This window comes from Nilaparvata lugens, unplaced genomic scaffold (assembly GCF_014356525.2).
Source record: "Nilaparvata lugens isolate BPH unplaced genomic scaffold, ASM1435652v1 scaffold5235, whole genome shotgun sequence".
In the NCBI taxonomy this organism is placed as follows: domain Eukaryota; kingdom Metazoa; phylum Arthropoda; class Insecta; order Hemiptera; family Delphacidae; genus Nilaparvata; species Nilaparvata lugens.
The window spans coordinates 4267-20868 of record NW_024091111.1 but is presented as its reverse complement, the minus strand read 5'-3'; the positions used below and the strand labels follow the sequence as shown (position 1 = coordinate 20868).

Here is a 16602-nt window from a genome sequence, read left to right as displayed (position 1 = left end):
TATAATGATTTTGTTTTTTTCCTCGGTCTAGTTCCTGGAATAGTTTGAAAATCTATATTTATAGGTTTTTCAATTTGCTGCTTTCTTCAGCATGTTTTTAGTTTCTCTATTGATTCATTGCTGTATTTAGAAAAAAACTACACTAGATTTGGTGATCCCAGCATAAAGATTTTGTTATTGAAAGCTTGTTACATCCCATGATAATAAACATCTATTTTTAGAATTTACACCATTTCAATTTTTTCACTTTTCATTTTGTAATATGAGATCAAATAATAAATGACCGAAAACCACTTTTTGTCATTGATATCCTATGAAATTAAATCTGAGATAAGTTATTTCTATTGTAAGCAACTTAACGTAGCCTAATATAAAAAGCTTATTATATCCCATGATAATGAACATAATATTTCTTAAATTTACACAATTCAATTTATGAAATTTCCTAACATTGTTTCCTCTGAAATTGGCTTTCTTGTACATTTTTTGTTTACCCACATCCCAGCTCTGAAGTGTACCTCACTCAAATTTATATTCATTTTCAGGTTGTCTAACTGTTTGCATTGAAAGGACTACGCGGCTTGCTAAATCCCAACAATCAGCCGGAAAGGAATATATTTCTGTGTTCAAATTGCATTCCAATCCTGGAGGAATCAATAAAGTACGTAATTCAATTAGAAAATATCGAGATTACTACATTCAAGTTTTAGGGCATATGTTTGCATATTGTTTCTTAAGCTAAATCAACAAGATCTATTGAAATAGTATTAATAAATTTTAAATAGATTGTAATAGGGCTATTATTATTGGTAATTGGTGTTATATTATGTGTGGTATTGAGCTAGTATTATAGGGTTGTGAGAATTATCAACTAATTCAAAGTTGACTTGATAAAATTAGCTAGATATGATAACAATTGATAATGGGGGAATCGCTTGGCTTGCGAGAAGTTAAATTGATCTAACTCTATAACTCATGAGAAAGGAACTATAATTTAAAAGAATAAACAAAACAGATAATATTTTGGAGAACTAAATAATCGATTTAATTTAATTAAACTCAAAATAAAACTGGAAACTTGAATAAAATATTATGAAAACATTTAAAACAAACAATAGAATAATTATTACAGGATTTGCCTTCAATAGAAATCGATGAATAATAATAATATTAGTAACTCACTGAACCTGGAGAATGGTGTCTCGGAACAGAGGGGTAGAGCCGAACCCCATTATCTGCTGTAGATAGTTCCAGGTCCCATCCTCGTAACCGACTGCCAAGAGGCATACATTTCAGTAAAATTTTACTTGTCATAAATTTCAACCGTCGTCGACACTTTTAATTTTTAAACAATCCGATACTCTGGGATTGTGAAAATTCATGTCAAATAATCGGCTACATACAATATAATATGTCATAGTATTGAAGGGTCAATTAAAAATTGAAATAAAAATCCTTTTCAACCATATCGTGATCATAAAAGGACCAACAGGTCTAGGCCAAAACTGTTTTTCGGAATTTTGATAAAAATTTTTATCTGTTCCTATGAAATTTGAATTTAGTTTTTAAGAGGCTCTTCACAGAACTATCAGCCCATCTTCCATTATCGATTGAATTAACCGCGATTAAATGATGTCATTATTTTGTTCATGGCGATTTGTTCATTATGTTCTTTTAGATGACTTTAATCGAGCTTATTGTTGGTGTGTCTCTTATTCTATCTCAATCTATTTTGTAATAATCTACAATGTTATTTGTTGTAGGTTCAACAATCACTAGACAATGAAAGGTGCTCTGTTCCAACGACCTCCTTGATTTCCGCAGTCAAGCGGCAGCTCAGAGTCAGAAAGATCTATGAGATCAAACTTATCGAGTATGACGAAGAAAAGTACACAGGTATATAAAATAATTAATCTATATCTACTGGATTCAATTAGGCTATATCTACTTTGGGAGTTATTGTGTGGTCAATTTTTTGTAATATTATATTCTAGTAAATAAGATTAGTTTTCAGTATTTAATACGGTTGAATTAGATTTATATTCAAATTCAGAGTTTTTTTCTAATCAAATCTCGATAATTCGGTCCTCTTATATGATTTGTAATTCTCTGTAATTAAGGAAAAGTCACTCCCTCGAAATAACCTCTTGAATCGTAATAAAGCAATGTATTTCGATTCCATCGACCATTAAAATAAGTATCAGTCTAGCTGTTAAATTTGTAGATGTGACTAATTACCGATGCTACAATGAGCATAATTTGAAGCGTGGTTTAACTGCTGTCGTTTTGAAACTCACTAGATTCTATTTTGATTACATTTTCTAATTCAAGCAATTTAAACTTGAATCAAAGAATGATAGTAGACCCAGTCAGTTTTCAATTAGCAAATAATATAACATCTTTTTCAAACTGGTTTATCTGAGATGCGTTTATTAGTTACACTTTGAAGATGAATGTTAACTAAAGTGTGGCTTTTGTCTTGTGCAGGTATTTTCTGGGTGAAGTGTGAAGCTGGAACTTATGTGAGAACGCTGTGTGTTCACTTGGGATTGTTCCTAGGAGTTGGCGGTCAAATGACTGAATTGAGAAGAAATCGATCCGGTAAGTAGTAGCTGTCTATTATTTAGCTATTCTATTACTTTTCAAGAATTGTTGCACTTTATAAGACTTAGGCTACTATTGAATTCATTTTGATATTTTGGAACTTAAGATTGAAAAACAGTCTATTGCATTGTCAATTCCACTAATATTTTATCAAGATGTGTTGGCTTCAACATGAAACTATAGTGAGATCTTTATTATAAAGTCAATGGAAACGATAGAACTACAGGGCTGCCAATTCTCTGCGTTACCATTGCCTTCTACAGTAGATACCATTCCCAGTACATCCGATGTAATATTGTTCAATCTTGTTGATGATAATAATAGTAATTACCGATAGTTTTTTTTTTCGTCAAGAAAATATATTTTTCAATGATTCCATGATGAATTTTCATAATTGCATACATACATTATCCGTGTCCCGTTCCAGCTAGTGCCGGTTCTGAGTATCAACAATGCCTCTTCATCTTCCTCGGTCTTCCCATCATCTCTCACAATTTTCATAATTGAGATATGATATTTTGGTAATAAATAATCAAACAAATACATCCCAAAAAGGAAATACAATATTGTTTTCTAATTTGCCTTCGATCATAATGCATTATCATTTTTATATAGTTTGATAATCATAAGATTAATGATTTGGTCTAGAAATTGAAATGGACTTAACCTACATAATATTTGAACGATTTCAGACAAAATTTAGAAATAGAAGAAATTCTTGGCAATAGCCTCTTTTTTCTTATCTGACTATTGTATTGTTTGCTCTATCCAATAAATAAATTGTATGCATTACCATTCATAAATCGATATATATAAAAGCGAAATGGCACTCACTCACTGACTGACTCACTCACTCACTCACTCGCAGAACTAAAAATCTACCGGACCAAAAACGTTCAAATTTGGTAGGTATGTTCAGTTGGCCCTTTAGAGGCGCACTAAGAAATCTTTTGGCAATATTTTAACTCTAAGGGTGGTTTTTAAGGGTTTAAAGTTCGTCTTTTAGCATGTATATTCTTCTTATTTTCTTAATTATAATTGAAAAATGTCCATACCATATGTTAATATAGAACTATAATCTAGAGAGAGTACCTCTTCGAAACAGTTGTTAACTGGTAACTAAATTAATAATTTCGTCAGGTTGGCTTTAAGTTGAGTTGACTTTGTTAGGTTGGCACCAGGTTGAAGATTGAAATGCATTTATCGTGGAAAAATTGATTAGGCACTGCTACTTCAATCAGAGCTATTCCTGGGAATATTATATTACTAGCCGTCAGGCTCGCTTCTCCCGCCATATCCGTTTAGCCAGACGTTTAGTCTGGACCCCCGACTGGATCGTCCTAAATCGGTCGTCACACCAACGTCTGCTAGCGGTAGCGAGCTCGCACCCGCGGAGGTAGTTTTTCTGGAAGCAGTTCACGCCAAAAAACGTCCGCCAGCGGTAGTTTGGTTTTGTTCTTGTTTTGATGAGGCTGGTTCTCTAGAAGTGGGGGAAGGCCGGCAATCAGAGTGCTGTACTTCGTCTTAGTGCAGTACTGTACCAGTGTCTAGCTCTAAACTGTCTACTATCTAGTAGCAGAAGTGTTCGACAATTGATATGACGCTAAATTTTAGCGACCAAAAATCACTTCGTAATAATGTACCGTGGTTAGAGGACAGTAGCTCCGATCCCATATTATGGGTCGTTTCCTTACTTCTTCAATTAGGTTCTCCATTGAAGCAATAGTTGATTAAGAATAGATGAAGATTAAAGAAATATAATAATTAAATAATTTAAATAAAATGATGAACAACGAAAATGACAATGCAACAACGGAAGACAATGTAAATGACAATAGCTCAATTCCGACTGCAACACAAAATGTTGCGTCGCTGTAGGCATGCAAATGACTCATTGTCACGTGTGAGTCTCGATATTCTGCGCATGCGCTACCGATGGCGAAGTTCTGGAGTTCGCTTTCCATGTTATTAGATTGGCCACGTCAGACCGAGCTCACTACCGCTAGCGGTACTCCCACTAGGAGACGTTTCAAAAGTTCGCCTGGCTCGCAAAGTGAAACTACCGCCGAGCTACTACCGCCGCGGACGCGAGCTCGGTGTGACCTGCCCTTAACATAATTATGATAAAAATGCTCAAATGAAAAATGCAGGCGAGCGAAGCCAGCCTGCTGATCTCATTCTTGGACGATCCAGTCGTGGGTCCAGGGGGCGGAGCCCCCTTGCTAGACGGATTTGGCGAGCGAAGCGAGCCTGACGGCTAGTTCCATGATATTTAACAGATCAAATTTAGGGGGATTTGCAAAAAAATTTCAATGAAATTTTGTGCAATGATTTTGTAGTAACGAATTTTATTTTAGAAATAATGGCATTGTTTATCTTTTGTTTAGGTAACCATAGTGAAGAAATGGGACTGGCTTCCATGCATGATATTTTGGATGCGCAGTGGTTGTATGATAACCATGCTGATGAATCATACTTGAGAAGAGTCATCCATCCGCTGGAGACACTGCTCACTTCGCATAAAAGAATTATCATGAAGGACAGTGCTGTAAGTATTTTAGTTTATTAATTCAATTTATCATTTCTTGGATCTGTTTCATGAAAATGCAGAAGTCTCATTCAATTCATTCATGCCATGTCAGTACGATAAGATTACAAATAATACAATCACAATAAAAATAAATATATAAAGATAATAAATAACATCTGGAATCAAAGCTATTCGGCTTTTCAACAATTACGCAAATAATAATTTTATGAAAACATTTTTATTAAAAACCATTTTATTAAAAATGATCACTGAACTTCAATTCTATAAATTCAAATCTGTACTAACAATACATTCTGTTAATATAAATAAAACTATTATTACAGTCAATCACGGTACTGGTCTTGTGCGAGGGAAATCATATAGAGCTAATGTCAGATTCTTAAAACTCCCTATTTGAAAAAATGGGCTGAAGACAAGCCAGCCTTTTATATCATCTGGTAGCATATTGAAAAACCTAAGGGGAAAGCTTTTGCTGGACATTTCCAATCTTAGTCTGGGCAAAACTATGGTTTCATTTTCCCTTGTAGCATGGTCATTGCATTAGATTGGATTGGTCCGGGTGTACGAATGTGAGTGAAGCTTTTCCCTGGTCAACACCAAAAGCACTCGGATATATATTATGTACTGGCATCACTCGCATCTGCACAAGCAATGGTTACAGTATTGTGCACGGCTTCTAAATGTCATGTAAACAGGACTCTGATTCTGAATTGAAACTCCAACTCTAATTTAAAATGTTATTTATGTTACTTGTTTGATTGTACAGGTGAATGCTATCTGCTACGGTGCTAAAGTGATGATACCTGGTGTGCTGCGCTACGAGGATGGCATCGAGTTGAACGAGGAAATCGTGCTGGTGACCACTAAAGGGGAGGCGATTGCATTGGGCATAGCGCTGATGACCACAGCCACAATTGCCAGCTGTGACCACGGCATCATAGCCAAGCTGAAGAGAGTGCTCATGGACCGCGACACCTATCCCAGGAAATGGGGACTCGGTGCTAAGGTGCGTTCTACCTGAGACAAAAAAACATAAGAATGTATCCCATGGTATAGGTTGTTTAAGTTCCAAATTTCAAGCCGATTTTTGTTAACTCAAGCCGACTTCTGTCTATTATTACTGTTCTGGCTGGGTGAAATTGTAAGAACGGCACTTTCGGCTTGAGTTCCCAGGGAAATTTGAAACATAAACGCCCCTTACCATGTAATATCTTCTCCTGCTATATTTTCTCTGTGGTTGTATACATTTACTCTTTCAATAATTCACATAGGCCTACTTTATCATGTCAATAATTGCAAAGCTATCGGGTTTCATGGTCGCTCTGATAAGCTATCGATAAGATAAGTTGAGCTCCATGCGCCTGCTACTCCAGTTGTGAGAGTGACTACTAAATACCGAACTCCTCCATATAGGCCTACCATTCAAAAATCGCTTCCTGGTGGTTCGGAACCTACCTAAGGGCAAAGCCACACGAGTCGTCTGTTCAGTCGGCACGACAGTAAGGAAGCTCTCTGATTGGCGTATCGAATGAGCTTCCTGTCCAGCTAATCTGAGAGCTTCCATCCTGTCGAGCCGACTGAAAAGACGACTCGTCTGGCTTGGCCCTAAAGATGTAGGCCCACTCATTACCAACGCACAAGCCTTGAGCTCATGTGGGCATCAACCTCAGTAAAAATAAAATTGAGAGGAACATTAGGCACAACCGGAAATTCTTTCTCTGCTGAACTCAGATTTAAATGTTCATAAACTAATGAAAATTGAGTATAATCCACCTTCTTATTAATGAAATTTAATCTTTTTCCAATTCTGAAGAAAGTAATAATGGATATTACGTACTAGAAAATTGAAGGCAATAGTCTTTTCGTCGTGGATTGTTTGGTCTCCTTGCTCATTGATAATGTTTGTCAAAGCGTGATTGCTGTTGCTGTTATTAAATTAACACAATTATCTTGTTAACCATATACCAATTCATCATATGAGTTTACCTATATCAAATCGATGACAACACGGCGTTTTGTACAGAGAAACTTTCATCCATATCGTGTTTAGCTGGTAGCTTAGACTCAAATTCAAACATTTTGGAACCATAGATTGATTTAACCCACTAGCTGTTCTGATACAAAACTCACTCTGAGCATACGGCCTTGTTGGTTGGTCATTGATATCGGTCATAAATAACATTATGTATCTAGATTGTACTGCTTACATAAATTTTCTGCATTATTTGAATTGTTGGTCAAGCTTACAAATTGTAGACCGCTATTTGAAAAAGGTAATATATGTCTAACCTGAATGTATTTTTTTCCAGGCTTCATTGAAGAAGAGAATGATCAAGGAGGGCTTGCTTGACAAGCATGGAAAACCCAACGAAAACACGCCCGCTAATTGGCTTTCACAATTCAAAAGGTCAGTTATTTTCTAATTTTATTATAATCTTCGTCTATACTAAAACTATTAGTTCTGGTGAAACCGGGGTGTATGGATTAGCGAATATCAAATTGATTCTTCATGTTAACATTTGTTGTGATAACTCTGTATTATCGTGGTTAATTAATAAGTAGCGTATTAGATGAGTAGATACTAATTTACAAGCCTCTCCAAAAACTGCGACACTCTCCAGTTATCGAGAACATTCATTGTTAGCGAGCAATTTCATCGATAATCCTGGTTAATAATCGATTTTTTGTTAGGTAAATTTATCTACCTACTTGATGCTATCGTGAATATCGATTTATTGATTGTCTGAAATATCGTTAAGCTTTCAAGTATTGATCAAGAGTGTGTGTCGGAAATCGAATTTGTTCGATATCAATGAATGTAGCAGTTAACATGAGAGTACCAAGAATGGCGAATGTTGGATATTTCATTAATATGTTTGTGTTATATTGGAATAATCTAACCCAAAATTTATGCAGATTATATTATATTTGTGCGGGTTTCAATGTATCTTACTCATGTTTTTAACTCAATTCATAACAAATCTACAACTAAATTGAAAATATTGTAATATTATAGTGCTCTGGATCTCTGTAATAATAATAATAGTATTCTTTACGAAAAAGCCTTCTCTAATTGATTCTTGTGGCATTTAATCGTGATTCAAATTCAACAGGCGTTTATGCGCCCGGACCTATAAATTTTTAGTTATTTAAACTTTTACATGCTTATGTTATAGTTTTGCAATGCAGTACATTTCATTTTAGTTGATGCATTACTTTCTTTTTAGTTGCAATTGCAAAAAATTATTGCTCAACTATTAATAAGTTACTGCAACAAAAAATTCGGCTTTTTGTAATGAGATTAGTCTGTTTTTTAATCCGAATTTCATAGTTTATTCTCTATTTTTTAATAGCTAATTGAATTAGTTAATGGTGAATTTAAATGTTGTGTATTTTCAGCGCTGGAGAGTCAGCGGAGAAGAACTCTGAGAGTGTTTCGGAAACACCAAGCAAGAGTGAAAGAAAAGTGAGTGAATATAAAGTTTATTCTATGAATATTTTTAGTAGCTGTTTTTTCTAATTTACCTTACAATTATAGAAATTGGGTCTTATTTGTTGGGGTGAGTTATTGTTGAACTTACATCGTCACTATCAAATAGATGTTTTGTAGTCAATTGAAAGATGGTGGATTAATGCTAATTTTGTGTTTTCCTAACTATTTTTCATCTGATATAACTCATGTTTACTTAATAATCAATAAAATAGGTAATTTCATGGTAATTACCTAAGATATCAAACGCTAAAGGGGCGTTAACATTGGTCAAGTTTTCTTGACATTTGTGCGAAATGGATGTATTTTGCAAACTTGAATTCATGTTTACAAGAGCAGAAACTTAATCCACTATACCAATGTAGACCCTTCTTCAAGTTATGTTGATTCAAGTAGACTTTAAACATGTTTGATTACATTTTTTTATTCAATTTAAATCTTGAAGGTGCAATACATCCTACAAATGGAAAATAAGATGAAAACAGTTGTCAGTTAATGTATAAAAACAATTAGATTGTTAATATTATAATATACTTTTGATGTTATGAAAAATTGAAATAAATGACCAATGTAAACGCTGCTTAAAATGTAATGAAGATTGTAGGTAGTAAATTGAATGATTTCTATTAAATTTATGACTTCAGTGCCGGTTGCACAGAAGCCGGTTAAATTTTAACCGTGATTAATTCCACGAGATCCAGAAAATCCGTCTTATAAAAAGGCCTCTGATTGGTTCTCGTGAAATTAATCACGGTTAAAATTTAACCGGCTTTTGTGCAACCGGCACTAGGTGTTTCATTGAGATGATTTTATTGATTATTTAATTTGAATTGCAGCGTAAACTGAGCGGAAGTGGATCAGCAAATGATGAACCTGCCTCAGCACCAACAGAGGAAGCCAACTCATCCGAGAAGAAGAAGAAAAAGAAGAAGAAGAGAAAGAAGGATGATGAAGAAGCACCTGTCAAAGAAGAGAGTGATAGCTAGTTTTTTATCAGTGACATATCTGCCAAGAATTTATGGAGCTTCCATATTTTCACTTGATTGTTTCCTCTGTTTTTATATCTGAAGATATCTATGTATACTTACATAATTATTATCATCTTTTTAAATGAAACTATACTTGGAAACTGTTGACACTTCCAAAATGATAGTTTAAAAATATTATTTCAGTTTGAATTTCTTCTATTTTGTTACAAATCTGCTAGTTCCTTCATTTCTGTCTTTGATGATCTAGGATAATTCAATGTAAGCTTCTGGTAACAAAAGTTGAAATTATGAAAATATTTTCACGTGACTTGAGCACAGGTTCAATGTCTGGAAGTAAAATATTCCAGTAGGTTCTGAGTTGATTACTGCCGGTCTACAGTTTGTTTACTATTGTAAAGTTTGTTCTATTCCTTGGAATGAAATTTATTTGGATCGACTTCAATAATTTATCAATATGTTTTTATAATATGGTGCCAGGACAACAATAGCATTAGAAGTAGTCTGTCTATAGTAGTAAGTTTAAAATTATTTTTAGCTAATTTTTTCATGTATCTTGTTATGAATTTATACTGCCTTACCTTGTCAATGCAAGCAATTAAGCATTTTATTCAATACCTGCTACTATCCCTGTTGAAGTTTCATTGTAATTAGTTAGCTATAACAAATTTATTATGTAAGACTCAACAAATTTTTATTTAGAAATGTTCCTAATTGTCAGGGTATTATACCTCGACAGGACGGAAATATATTCAACAAACAAGATATGCATTGTGCAAGGATCTTTAGTTATTATTTCTGAATCATCGTTCTTTTTACTTGAAATAAAAAAATTAAACTGAAATCTGGAATTTTCATTTTGTAGGCTACGAAATACAAGATCCTAAATTTATTTACTTTGATTTGGCATGCTATGAGTTTCAATGTACTAACGTTTTCACTTATTGACCAATAAAACTGATGAATCTAAAATTCAAGTAAAATATTATTTAAAAATAAAAAACTAGAATCACTTTGTACTTAACCGAAGAGCACATTTACAAGTATCATAGTAAAGTACAGCCGAATTAGTATGAAGTTATGTGAAGATTTACTCATTTTTAAAAATGTAACTTGATTCCACATTACCATTTATGAAAAAATATATAAATAATGAAAGATTTCGTGAATTTCAAATATTTTATGTTTCAAATTATTATTTCTGAAGCTATCTTGTTTTATGATGATAAGTTACTTTCTTCCTAAGAACACCTTCAACGAGAGAGACCATGCTAAACGAATTAACAAGCATGTTGCTCGCAAATACATTTTTCTATATTGTAAGAACTGAGTCAACAATCTGTCCGATCTAAAATATATATAAAATTGAAAACTATTATCCGACCATATTGGCGCTTCAAGCACTTTTACCAACCTTGGAGCCTACTTCTACTAAACTCTACCACTTCAGGTAATTAATTTCTAATCACATTATTGTAAGTAAAAATAGAGATAGATTAAAATTGAAATGAAGTAAATGATACATGAAAACTAATTTTTTACTTGAAAAAAAAACTTATTTTCGTGCATTCTAGATTAATGACAGTTCCTCCTTGACCTACTTACCTAACTGATCATTTTCGTTGGTTCAATCGAAACTAAATTCGTCTGAGTTCACAAGTTCAAATCGCTTGAACCTGGCGTGTACGCGTGCTTCAACAGTGGCGGCTAACAGTTATCTTATCTCAAAGCTGAGCGATGACATTTTTCTATCAACTCAGTTCCAACAAGTAGAAAGTTGTCTAACGTGTTCAGTTGCCTTTTATGAATAACTTTGGTGGCTAAGACCTACAAAGTAAAAATTCATTTTTCGAACATTTTATGAGTTTTTCAGAGTAGTGAAAAACATTGTTATTTGATACGTGTGAAACATTCTAGTAAAATGCTCTAAACTAGTTAGTTATTGGATTAGAATTAAGTGTAGGCTATTCTTTATTCAAACTTCTTCTTCGACAACAACACTGCAAAATATTTATAATAAAAATGGTAGAATACAAAGCTGTTTTGAATTCTTCGCAAGTGATTATAGGATGTGCAGTTGTAGCGGCTATAGCGACTAATTTAACATGTGGCTTCAGTATAAGAAAAATCGAAGATGCCGAAAAAATGGATTCCTGTGGAAAGATTTCCAACTTGATAATGTATCCATTGAAATCTGCCGCCGGTGTACAAATTACTTCAGCAGAATGCACTGTAAGAGGAATGAAAGACAATCTAGTGATGATAATTCAGTAATGCTGCAAGACAGGTGAGACGTTTCAGTCATTTTATGTATTTTTAAAACAAAATACAAGTTTAAAAAACACTACAAAATATTGAACCCCTTATAAAACTATTCAGACGGCATGATATGAAAATACTGTAGTTTTTCATACACCTCTTTCATTATCCATTTACATGATATTTTGTATAATTATATTTATTGCCATAAAGCAAAAAATAGACAATGCAATGACATTAGAAATATAAAAACTGTTGATCGATCTGGATTTCCCTGAGCATAATGTGTCAATCAGGTGTAAAAGTACAGTTAGCAGAATGTCAATTTAAATATAAGAATTAGTAGACAATTAAATAAGTACCGGTAGTTCATGTTGATCTGCTTCTCACTGAATGGAGACCCACACAATGATTTTTTTTTGTTTAAAAACATGTTACAAATGCTTTTTTGCCTACCAAACTTTTGTTGTACAGTATAACAAAGTGTTATAGCTTATTTCTCTAACAAAAGTTATACAGTGTAAACACAGCTATAGATGAGTTTTATGGAAATAATATTTAAAGTAGTAAATAATAGTTACATTTGAGGCAACAAATTATTATCGGCTTATTGCTGTTGAATGCACATGATCATATTGAACACAATAATGTGCTTAAATCATAACGCACACCAAAATGTCTTATCTTTTTATTTAAATAATATTTTTATTTAATCAATTTAATTAGATTATAATTTATTGTCAACAATTTATTTTACAACCTAGAATTTAATTCAACAGCGAAGAAATTCCTTAAATACAAAATTGAAGAATGATAATTTTTTAACTGATTGAATACAAACAAATTTTAGATACCGTAGGTATTCTATACAATATAGACTCTAAGCCAAAGAAGCCATGCTAGTGCTGGAGGGAAGATATTTACATAAAAGGAAAAGTCTGTTGTCTATGGTACAGTAGTACTATTTATTACGTTACCTTCTGAAATTCTCATAACTACCTGTACTCTCATGTATTGTCTCATATCCAGTTAGATAATTTTTTCCAAGAATATTTTCAATATTGGTTTGAAATTTGTGATTAATAATTTTTGGAATGTTACCCAGTAAATTATTTATCAATAATAAATTATCCATGTGTATACCATGATTACAGTATCGTTGTACTAAACATCTAAAATTACTGTGTAGCCTATCTACTAATTTGAAAGTAATTTACTGTATGAATTCCTCATCCTACTTCCATTGATATCAAAGATTGAAAACAATATTATCATGATATTCTTCTTTGTCTATTGAAGGTCCTTCATGGTTTACAATGAGAAAACTGGGAATTTCTTGACTGCTAAAGGAGATAAAAAACTTCTACAAATCTGTGTGAAGAGCGGAAGCAAGAATAGTATAGTTCTCTCATCACCTGAAACTGAAGATGTTGAATTCAAGATGCCATCAGAGAATGGAAAAGTATCTAAATGTGTGTAAGTATTCTAAACTTTTTATCAGCAGTTCGTTTTATTTATATTCTCTTATTTGAATATTTTTCAACTCCTATTCAGTTTTTGTTCAGTGTAGTGGAAATAATAAACTTCGATAGGACTACTTCTTTATATTAGCCATTTAAATGTATTGTTTTTTATTGCGGATGATGCCTACATGAGCTTTTTGCTTGCTTGTGTGTGGGTAATGGGAAATGCGAGGGTGATTTATGAGATGATCAAATCAAACGTCCATAGTTATAGTTCTGGGGTAACCAAACACCTTTTTAAAAAGAAAACTTTATTTTCAAACACATAATTATAAAATATACATCGAAAAAGAGAGAAGTGCTCTCGGTGAAGTTTGGCAGTAGACTGACTAAAAGTAGGTACTATGATCGAGCATTACAATGGAATACAGCGTCAGCAATAATATTAGGTGTTACCAGATGTAACTCCTCCCCCCTAAGAGTGAAGCTGCCCTCAGCTTCAAAGAAATAAAAAACATATATTATATTTTAAGTATTATAAACTAAGTACATGGTAGTCTGGGGCATATTTTTCTGGTTCACGCTGTACAGTATCATTTTCAACTTCAGATTTACAACACATTAAGTTACAAAGTTTGTGCCAGATAAACAGCCGTTTGAGAAATATTATAACAATCAATAAAATTACAGTAAAAATAAGCAATAGAATACTATATAATAGGTTTCGATTATCGGTCAGATGTAACTCATCTAGAAAATCAAGTTTTTGAAAATTTATATTAGCAGTATGTACTTGATCAAAGTTGAAGTTGGATAGTCGTTTGTTTTCTACAAATTCAGTTGGAAGTATAATTTCGTTTTCCCAAAATATATTTGGTTTGTAGTAACCAATCAGTGTTTCTGAGCTATTAATTTTCAACAATTGCGTTTTCTTATTAAGAAAAAGAGTAATATTCTTGTTCACATCAGTATTCAGAACCATACATGTACTAAAGTTAAATAATATAAAACTATCAACTATTTCTACATATTTTATGAAAGAATCTCCGTCTTTCAAAACTACCTTACTACATCCGTCTAGATTCCTATCATTTAATAATTGCTCAATACATATATCATTAAGTTCGCTTACTGCACTACAATAATAATCATCATAAATGAGTTCATAATTTCCAGAAAATAATTTGTCATTTCGAAGAACAAAAGAAGGATGCGCAATAGTTGTTAAAATTTCGTTACCGACAATGACAGGATAAGACAATAGAAAAAACGTTTCATAAACAGTTGACAATAGCGGTACGTCCACAAAATATGAAATATGGTCTTTAAATATTCCACAATGTACTTTGCTTAGTTTCCATAACACACTAATTTCATTTCAAATAAAGCTGACATTTGAGTTTTTTTGTAGGAGAAAAATATCATCATGAGAAATAATAGAAGAATGGAGTATTTTCAATTTACAAAACTCGAGACTAGTTACAATGTCAGATATTTTATTATTCAGAAGCAGGAGCGAGTCGAATAACAAAGAGGATTGCTGATTCATTTCCATTTGGTTGGATTCATTGAACAAAGAATTAAAGTAATTGCTGATTTTTAGATTATTCGCTCTGATTACTTTCATCTCATTATTGAATTCGTTAATTAATTTCTGATTTACAGCAAATTGCTTGTCTACATTGCTACTAAGGTGATATTCATTAGATTGGATTCCACGAAATCCATTTAGATATTCATTTAGATTCCACGAAATCGCGGATCCTAAACCATTAAAAAGACCTCTTTTCTGCCTATAATTAACTGATTGAATCTCATTCAATTTTATTCTTAGTGTATTTCAAATTCAATTTCATATACTTAAGCGACTCTTATCAATATTATCCTTTTAGCGAGAAAATCAACAAATGTTTCAATATTACTTAATTCTAAACGTAAATAACTAGTATTAATATTATGAACATAGGTAAAAGTTTCATTAATTATATAAGAACTCTGTATCTTGATTGGAGCAATACCGATGTTCTGCTCAAATCTACCATCTTTAAGACGTTGCTGGGGCCAGCAACAGGAATTAGGGGCAGCCATCACGTCCTGTAACAAATAAATCCTTTTTCTTACCCCTTACCGGTTTTTTAGGTCGTTTCATTCAGTTAGGGTGCAATTTAAAAGGGCGTTTTTGGATAGCTTTAGGATTCCTAGCTAATTGCTGTGCGATGCGAAACCGTAATTTACTTTGATGAATTTCGGTTTTGTTTTCTTATTAAATGTTGATGTTATGTGTGGCTCGTTTCCAATTTCAACTCTTCTCACGATTACATTCAATTTCTCAGTACGTTTGTGTTTTTCTTCTTCAATTTTATTCTTAATCATTTTATGCACCAGGTTGACTCTTTCAAGATACTGTTGGGACAGTTGTTCAGTTACTAATCTCTCTGTTATTCCGTTTACAAAGGGTTATTCGATATTCCATATGTTATTTCCATAGGAGACATTTTCAAGGTAGAGTTTAGAGTATTATTGAAGGCAATTACCGCTATTTCATATTAGTTTCAGTGATGTTGGTTTATTTTCAAGTTGAATGGCATTCAGAATTTCAATAAGTGTAGAATGAGTCCTTTCTACCAAACCTTGCGAGTCTGGGTGTCCGGGAGTAACGTAATATGGTTCAATGCCATAAAGTCTCAGGAAATCACGTAGGCCTGCATTGTCAAATTCACGTCCGTTGTCCATTTGTACAATTTTGGGTATGGGGAAAGCAGAGAAATAGTCGTTTAAGCATTCTTGGATATCGACTCGGTTCAAACTTTTTATTGGATGAACCGTTAGCCGTTTGGAAAAACAGTCAGTCATCGTTAAGAACTTTATTTTGTCATATTGGAAGCAATCAATCTGTATTTTTTCGAACGGTGTTTCAGGAGTGGATGTGATTTTATAGTCAACTCGAACGGGTCTCCTGTCATATTTAACCTTTAAGCAAACAGCACATTTATTAATGTAACCAGTCACGTCCTGTAGCATTGATGGCCAGTATATTTACGTCGTATTTGATTATAAGATTCATTGATACCGCGGTGGAATGTTTTACCCTCGTGATAATTAGAGATACCTGTTTTTGTTCATCATTTTGTGTCACATCTAAGTTCATTCTTTTATACCGTTAAGTTTGATCGAATCAAAAGTCTCTAGCAGTACGTTCTTGAAATTGTTAAAAATCCGTTCATACTCATCGTATAAGGCTCCGGCACG

General features: G+C 33.1%; 1 protein-coding gene across 1 annotated transcript; it reads left to right on the top strand.

The window, feature by feature from the left end:
* Nucleotides 1-545: 545 nt before the first annotated feature.
* Nucleotides 546-10475, top strand: LOC111047616 (H/ACA ribonucleoprotein complex subunit 4-like; the record flags this gene model as incomplete). Its single annotated transcript, XM_039444672.1, is given in 8 exon segments — nucleotides 546-661; nucleotides 1764-1896; nucleotides 2488-2601; nucleotides 4992-5152; nucleotides 5922-6161; nucleotides 7465-7562; nucleotides 8555-8621; nucleotides 9482-10475. Coding segments are annotated over 8 exon segments (1079 nt in total), but the record flags the coding sequence as incomplete, so codon positions are not given.
* Nucleotides 10476-16602: the final 6127 nt, after the last annotated feature.